The sequence below is a fragment of the Lolium rigidum genome, chromosome 2, assembly GCF_022539505.1.
Source record: "Lolium rigidum isolate FL_2022 chromosome 2, APGP_CSIRO_Lrig_0.1, whole genome shotgun sequence".
NCBI lineage: Eukaryota > Viridiplantae > Streptophyta > Magnoliopsida > Poales > Poaceae > Lolium > Lolium rigidum.
The window spans coordinates 128,677,384-128,685,515 of NC_061509.1; the positions used below are offsets into that span (position 1 = coordinate 128,677,384).

General features: G+C 43.3%; 2 protein-coding genes across 2 annotated transcripts; one reads left to right on the forward strand and one right to left on the reverse strand.

Annotated features, from left to right (window-relative positions):
* The first annotated feature begins 447 nt into the window (after positions 1-447).
* On the forward strand, positions 448-4,683 carry LOC124690095 (N-carbamoylputrescine amidase). The gene is made up of 9 exons (XM_047223531.1): positions 448-545; positions 3,002-3,050; positions 3,239-3,330; positions 3,436-3,587; positions 3,671-3,717; positions 3,842-3,875; positions 4,013-4,179; positions 4,333-4,429; positions 4,511-4,683. Exons 1-9 carry the CDS (start codon positions 448-450, stop codon positions 4,681-4,683), a joined length of 909 nt encoding a protein of 302 aa, XP_047079487.1.
* Positions 4,684-5,441: 758 nt separating this feature from the next.
* Positions 5,442-6,225, reverse strand: LOC124690097 (protein FAF-like, chloroplastic). The gene has a single exon (XM_047223532.1). The coding sequence runs from the start codon at positions 6,223-6,225 to the stop codon at positions 5,608-5,610; it is 618 nt and encodes a 205-aa protein (XP_047079488.1). The 3' UTR covers positions 5,442-5,607.
* Between the last annotated feature and the right edge of the window lie 1,907 nt (positions 6,226-8,132).

The window sequence follows — 8,132 nt, forward strand, 5'->3', positions numbered from 1 at the left end:
CTCGCCGGCACCAAACCCACGCCACTTCCACATCGATTTGGGTCTTTTTTTTATCGGGAACAGCTACGGATATTTTTGACCGATACTTGCTGCCGGCGACACAAACGTAGCATGCATGTGTGAGGGGTTACCGGTGAAGATGCTCTTACTCCTGTTAAATATGGGCTTAATAAATCAGACATAGACAAAAAAAAAAAAGATGGGGCACCATGAACTGTCGATCAGATCGGACGGTGAGTGGTGCCGCGGTGCCGCAGTGCCGCTTAATAGCCGTCGGTCCACAGAACCGCCTATAACAGTCCATGCCATGTGGGCCCAAGATCTGAGACTTTTTCAGTCCTTAAAATCTTTGGCACTTGTTCCCAATCGGTGGCTGAAGCAGAGAGCAGCCAAAGCCGAACAGCTTAAGTGGAGACGGACGGGAGTAGGTGAAGAGAGGCGGCGGAGATGGCTGGCGGCGGCGGCGCGGGGAGGAAGGTGGCGGTCGCTGCCGTGCAGTTCGCCTGCACAGACACCGTGTCCGACAACGTCGCCACGGCCGAGAGGTATGGATGTATCCCGCCCCAATTTGCAGTAATCTTCCCAAGGAATCAAACTTGCAGCTATGTTGCCTGACCCTGGATGTTTTGTGTTGGTGCATCTGTGAATCTTGCGGTTAAGCCGTATGTATAATTCTGGTACAGTTTGTAGGATCTGCGGTGATTACATTCTATTTTGCTAATTCTGCCTAAGTACTCAATTCCTTGTTTCGACTTCAGTTTTATCATTGACTGGCTATGCTGTACTATATCAACTGTTCTTTAGGATCCTGAAATTCTACACCTAAGCAGCGCAGTTTTCTTTCCCTATTGTGTTATACTTTCAGTTAGTCCTAGTTCTAAATTAGATTTTGAAGGTACACAATCACGGTGCTTTTGGATCTCTTATTACTTCCTAACTGTAACTACAACTGGATCTCAGATATTTTGTAATTGCAAAACAAATATTTCCAGGAAGTATTTGCAAACTTCTGACCACAAATTACTTTTTTGTTGGACCCATAATTGTGACCTTTATGCCAGTTAGTGTTTGTCATGTTGCACAAGCTGTTGCCACTCTTTCTATCTTCCACTTTATTCCCCTGATCTCGAGAATATAAACTATATCTGTTCTCCCGTGTGCATTGATTTATCAGGTTCCTTTATGTACTGATGATTCTGCACTTTTCTCTGACTTGATGCAATGAGAATACACCATGCTGTGTCGAATGTCTGATGCCATTCACAATCCAGAAGATAGAAAAAATAAACTAATGCGATGACAATCAGTTGCTCCATATATATTAATATCCTGGCTTAATCATAAATATGATATACTACAAAGCATCCATTTTGCACTAGGCATGCGATTTTGTTGCTTCGTACATTAACCACCACAAAGGATACCCAGTTGGTGTGGGCTTGACTCCTCACTCATCTCAGAAGTTTTTGTTCTATCTGCATTTTAACACATTTATTTAAACCATTTCATCATCACATTTTGGATAGACAAACCAAATAAGCCAACTAGGACTTAGGACTTCACTTTCATAATGACCATGTCATTGCAAAGAGAAAAATAACCACTGGTTTCCATTTTTTTAGACTATGTTTAGCGCAATGCTCATGTCAGTCTACATTTCTTGTTGATATACATCCTGTTGAAAAATCGTAGTCAGGCTATGGTTCTTCTGCAGACCAGGGTTTCCTAAACTTATTCTGTTATTTAGTTATCTTAAGGTGCAACTTTACCTCGATATTTTGGTGAATCCTAAAGCTGTTATACCGAAAATGAGTTGTAAAATAATACTACCTCCATCCCAAAGCTTAAAGTCAAACCAAGTAAAGTTTGACCAAAATTTTAGAAGAATCTGTCAAAAAATATGATATTTTGTAGATACCATATGAAAATATATTTCATTATCTATCTAATGATATTGATTTTGTATTTTGCATGTTAATGGTTTTTGGTAAAACTTAGTCAAAGTTAACGTAGTTTGACTTTCTAAAAATAATATAAACCTTAAGCTTTGGGATGGAGGCAGTATTCAAGCTTGAATTTGATCTTTGACTTCATGGAAATTCTGTTATAGCGCTGTGTCCTGTGTTAATGCTTTTGATCATTGACATTGAGATATGTTGGAGCTCTGTATTGATGGTTTTTATCTGTATTAAACCTTAATGCACGGGTTCTTTCTTTTTTAGGTTTTTTTCTTGCCATTGTTGCTCTTTGCTAGCAGCATCTTTAAATGAAAACAACAGTGCAGAACCAGAGTCCATGCATAGTTCATAGTTCACATTATTTGGCCTATTATCTGTGAAGGATGCCATATGTACAATATTTTGCGTATTGTTTACGATGAGGCTAATCAGCATTGGATAATTGTGTTTTAGTTATCCTCGAAAGAGTTAATCCTGTGGCACGATCTAAGTTGTTCATCCATAGGGGTTATTCCTTTGGAAAAAAAATGGTTGTAGTGCTCTTTTTGGCTTGGCTGTGTGAGAGGACAAACTAGCTTGGTTCTGTACCATTTTCTCTTATTCGGTTACCTTTGGTGGGCATGCGTTTTGGTGGTTGTTTGCGTTCTGGCTGAGATTCTGTAGCTGGTTTCTATCAATGGAAATCGCGGAGAGATCCCTTTTCATCCAAAAAAAAGTTATCCTCTAAAGTATGTTAGGCCACTTCATCAAGGATCTACACACTTTTACTTCCCTAGTAATAAAATCATATTAAAAAGATCGTATGTGGGTCACTTCTCTTGGCAAAATTACAGTTTTTGCATTTTTATGTGCAAGATATAGAATTTCTTCTGACTAGTGTACTAATAGGAAATTGATAGTTTTGTGGTCTCCATCTGTTTTTTTAGTAACGAGGATGAGGAATGCTACTATATTTTCTGTGAATTCTCAGCTTCCACTTGCTGTATTTGTCATTTGGAGAACAAAAGAACTTAAGACGGAATTTTTGATAATTTGTGTTTCAGGTTGATTAGAGAAGCTCATAAGAAAGGCGCAAATATTGTCCTCATCCAGGTAAATTTGTATGATAAATAAATGTGACGTTCGATGACAAATGACAAAATTTGTATTTGCAATATTTCTTTCAAGATACATGCATGGGAAGCATATGAGTTTGGGTTGTTTTCTGCCTTTTCACAACACAATGAGGACAAAAAGATGTACTTGATTCTCATACGTTCATATATGTATTAATTTCATAGGAACTATTTGAAGGGCACTATTTCTGTCAAGCTCAAAGGATGGATTTCTTTCAGCGTGCTAAGCCTTATAAAGAGAATCCAACTATAATGAGGTAGGCTTGCCTGCCTGATCCTGAAGCATTTGGGAAGATACTAGTGCTATCTCAGTTTGGTGTCTATAATATTCATACATTCACTTTGTACTTAATGGTCCATAGAATGCAAAATCTTGCAAAGGAGTTGGATATTGTGATACCAGTAAGTTTCTTTGAAGAAGCAAACAATGCTCATTACAACTCAGTGGCCATTATTGATGCTGATGGCACTGATCTTGGCCTATACCGCAAATCACACATTCCAGATGGACCAGGTATGACTCTATGATTGAGTTTACCTGTACCAATATGAACTGTAAGTGGCTTATCTGATCTAGAAAAACTATCTTTGTGTCAGGTTATGAAGAGAAATTTTATTTCAATCCAGGTGATACTGGTTTCAAGGTGAACATGATACCAAATCTGCAATGCATATCACTTTGGTTTAAACTAGATGTACATAATGTATCTGTGGCTATCATTGTATCCGTAGAAACCTTTTTATTGAACCTGCCTTTTATTGATGCAGGCTTTCAAAACCAAGTATGCAACAATTGGCGTTGGTATGTTTTTTTATATTTACAGCAATAACTTTTTTCATTTAGTTTAGTCAAAATAGCACTTCTAATATTCTGTGGCACCACCTCAGTATATTTGTAGCTTTACTTGTTACTGATCTTGTCATTCATGCCTTTGGTAGGAATTTGCTGGGATCAGTGGTTCCCGGAGACTGCAAGGGCTATGGTGCTTCAGGGGGCAGAAATATTGTTCTATCCCACTGCCATTGGATCTGAACCTCAGGATACTAACCTGGATTCCCGTGAACACTGGAAGCGTGTCATGCAAGGCCATGCCGGCGCTAACTTGGTACTACTACTTGTTTCCTTATTTCCTATAGTGCACTCCTTGCCTTGTTTAGGAATTAAAAGATATTTATTCCATTTCCTATTCCTCGAAATGATATTACTATTATTGGCTAAACTATTCTCATAATTACATATTTCACCTTAATATGGGCAGGTTCCTCTTGTCGCTTCTAACCGGATAGGAAGGGAAACTGTTGAGACTGAGCATGGCAACAGCACTATAAAATTTTACGGGAATTCATTCATCGCAGGTATATCAGCTTGTGTGCGTACTTATACAGAGTACGTACAAGAATAAAACCATGATCTTAAATATGTATGGCTGCGTGCAGGGCCAACTGGAGACATCATCAAGCTTGCAAATGACAAAGATGAGGAGGTGCTGGTGGCAGAGTTTGATTTGGATGAGATCAAATCTACCAGACACGGTTGGGGGATATTCAGGGACAGGCGTCCCGATCTATACAAAGTGCTACTGACATTGGACGGCCAGAAATCATCCTAGGCTCATCTTTGAGGCTATCCATCAATGAGAGCGACACCAGTTCCACAATATCGGGAAAACACAGGGTCCATGAATACGGCCCCTTCACTTGACCAAATCCAAATGGTAGATCTTCTGTTCTATCTAATCCATGCTAAAAGCATGCTTTGCATCTAGACAAGGCACCTCTGTGTTTGCAACTTGGTGATTTTCCACCAATATATAACATTCAGTAGTAATAAATAGTTGTCTTGTAAAAGGATCTGATGGACGAGGAATATTTGAAATCAAATACTTCAGTCCTTGAAAATTTTTGATGATACGATGCTCATAGCATTATTGGTTTTGATCACTGTATCAAAATCTGGCAGAATCAGCATCTTTGGCCCCAATATACCATTCACGGTGTCTCTAACGTAGACCTATCATCTAACTGTCACACGTGAGCCTGTGAACCTTTTCCATCAACTAGGTTCAGGGATCTTGTGAACCTGGAGGTGTAGAGCGCTTTGCTGCTTTGTGTGCACACGGTTATCCTTAGCTGGAAGCAGCACACGATGCACTGTACTTGGTTCCTTCTGTTTGTAGGACAGAAGTGTAATTTCTTTTGTTACTTTCTGTAATTAAGTCGTTGAACTGCACATCCGATTCTTGCAACAGAACGAGGGAGGGAAAAAAATGTGACCGTAGATTGACGAGCGATGGGAAGACCGAACAAAATTTCTGCGGTATTTACAACTCTTTGGAAAGAAAGATGAGAGACGACACTGGCATGCTAGGATAACTTATTAACCCCTCGTAGGAATAAGAAACTAAAACCCTGTCCTGTCGGTTCTTCTCCTCCGATTGTTGTTGCACTGTGATGGCACAATAACGGTTTAATCCGTGCTAGTTCTCGACTTGCTGTGAATGGCACTGATGGTCATCGATCAACTAGTTGTTTTCCTAATCATCCGGGTGGGCAAATTGGAGCTTGAGGCGGCCGTCCTCCCGGCACGCCTGGAGCAGCTCGCGCGACGGTATCCTGACCTCCCTTAGCACGAGGCGGCCGTCCCCGCGGTGCGCCCTGAGGTACTGCCATGGCTTCCCGGCCGCGCCAATGACCGATATGGGCGGCGGGAACACCCTCCTGCCCCTTGCGCTTGCCGGCATGATCTTCTCTTCCTGGCAGTGCAGTGCCTGCTCTGCTCTCATTTCTTCAATGTTGTCATCGACCACGTCGCCAAGGTCGACGTCGCCTGAGCTCTCGGAGCTCTCCGAGCCGAGGCCCTCGGTGCAGAGGCCAGGGTCACGGGACGTCGCCTTGGAACCGGAGTGGCCGCTCCTGTTGCCTGAATGGAGATCGAGAAGTGGCGGTGGCGGCGGCAGCGGAGGAGGTGGCGGGGCAGGCGGAGGTGGCATGACGACGCCGTGGATGATGGAGCCTAGGACGGCGTGGTTGTGGCCGTGGTGGCTGAACGGATCCATGGCCTGCAAGGATCTCGCCGCCGTGGGCGAGGCCATGGCAGCGGGCGGCGGCGAGCAGCTGCTGCCGTAGCCGTAGGCGCATGTCGTCGCGGCCATGCGTACGTGGTGAAGTGGAACTCAAACTCTCTACTCTCTGCCGGCGTTCGATTATGAAACCGATGGGGTGGTGCCTGATGCCAAATCTCTGGGTCCTGGGTCGCTTGAATTATAGGAGGGACAAGATATAGGAGGCGGGACTCGTGGCCTGCTTCTGTTACCTCCTGCAGAGGGCGGTGGGCGCCTACGCTATCGTCTCTAGCTACGGCGTTGGGCTGCGAGATACAGATACAGATACTACTTTGTGGCTGCTGCCCCTACGTGCAGCGCGTGGGTTGGGTGCCAGATCGGTGCGGCCTTGAACGCTTCTTTCTGAACCCATCGGCGCTGTATTGCGACCTTTCGGCTGCAGAATCGTGCAGCAAACCATATCACGGATCCACACTGGTACAGATCCCTCGTGTAAGCCTGTTTTCATCATCTGTAGGTAGGTGGTTGCCTCTTTGACCAGCGTACGCACGTAGCTGATGGATGATCTGTTTTGCTCTTGGCCGAGAGCTGAGGCACCATTCAGAAATTCTCTGCTGCACCTCGTTTTACGGCTCCAAACAAGGCACGAGGAAACCTTTGGTTTACGGTCTACGCTATATTTTGGTTTGGGCCAATCACAGAGGAGAAAGACATGTTAGAAATCTAACATGACAGCTCACGATTGAATGACTTTATTTATTTATTTATGGGTTCCCAGTTCAAAGAACGTAGGCGATCCAGCCATCCAGGGAGGAACCTAACCAGGTGACTCCATGTCAGGCTGGAACCCAGAAGATTTTTTCACATAGAGGATAACGAATAAGCTCTCGAGCAAAGTTGCTGGTCCAATTAATGGCTGCATCCAAATAAAAGAAAATTGCCGGAACGCCTGCAAAAATATTGGGCCAATGTGTAGTGGTTCATATTAGAGTTCAGATTTTTCTGTAAATATCAAAACCCACATATAATACAGTTTATGTGAGTTTTAGCCTAAGTTTGTCAGTGTTGTTTCAGGTGTGCCGCATCTGATCGATGAACAATATACACAAACTACGTCGGCAGGGACAACGCGCCGCACACCCCTTCGTCTTATGGCCCGGCCTTTAGTTCACGAATTTTTTTCGCCCAGCCTGCCTTTTGGCGGTTTTCTGACTGGTCTTTTGGTTTCCTATTAGGGTTTTTATTGGTTTTTGAAATTTGTTTGTTTTCACAAAAAATATTTTTGAAAAATGTTCAATTTTAAAAATAGTTCAGATTTTGTTCTTCTTTGAATTATCAGATTTAAAAAATCTGTTCAAATTTTAAAATTGGTCAAAGCTAATTATGTTCAAAATTTTAAAATAATATAAATTTTTAAAAAATGTTCAAAATTTTGAAAACAATATAAATTTTCAAAATTGTTAAAAATCTGAAATCGCAAATTTTAAAACTGTTCAAATTTAAAACCGGCGCGGCAGCAAATCTTCCTCGGCCGCGATCTGGAGCACGACACTGGCATCCGTTTGCTCCATCCTCGACGACGCTGATGCGGGTTGGTGGCGGCCGATGTCCAACATACTGTACGTCGGCGGGTGGCTAGATTGGCTGGTGGCGGTGGGCCGATCTAGGGTCTCCGTGAGCGGCACGTGGCGGCTGGGTCAACCCCGCATCACAAGGAGCCCAAGGTGGCGGCGACCTCTTTCACTGTCGAAGGCGGTAGGCCTAGCTGGTTTGTGGTGTTCATCCCACGTCTGGCAGGTGGTCGGTGGGTCGCGTGGGGGCTTCTGGTGGTCCTAGAATTTCTCTCACGCCATGACGATTATCTGCTTGATGCATGTCTCCATGGATCTGTCCGGAGTGTCGAGTTCTGGAAGGCTCCGTGGGCGAACTCCAAATGGACGACATGCCTGGAGATTGCCAGATCAAACGGTATTCTGTTGTTCGCAACCTTGTTTTTT

Excerpts from the sequence above, each read along its gene's own strand:
- LOC124690095 (XM_047223531.1), top strand. The coding sequence starts at position 448 with ATGGCTGGCGGCGGCGGCGCGGGGAGGAAGGTGGCGGTCGCTGCCGTG. Across the intron at positions 3,051-3,238 it reads CAAATATTGTCCTCATCCAG|GAACTATTTGAAGGGCACTA; the intron begins GTAAATTTGTAT and ends TTAATTTCATAG. Across the intron at positions 3,588-3,670 it reads ACACATTCCAGATGGACCAG|GTTATGAAGAGAAATTTTAT; the intron begins GTATGACTCTAT and ends TCTTTGTGTCAG.
- LOC124690097 (XM_047223532.1), bottom strand. The coding sequence starts at position 6,225 with ATGGCCGCGACGACATGCGCCTACGGCTACGGCAGCAGCTGCTCGCCG.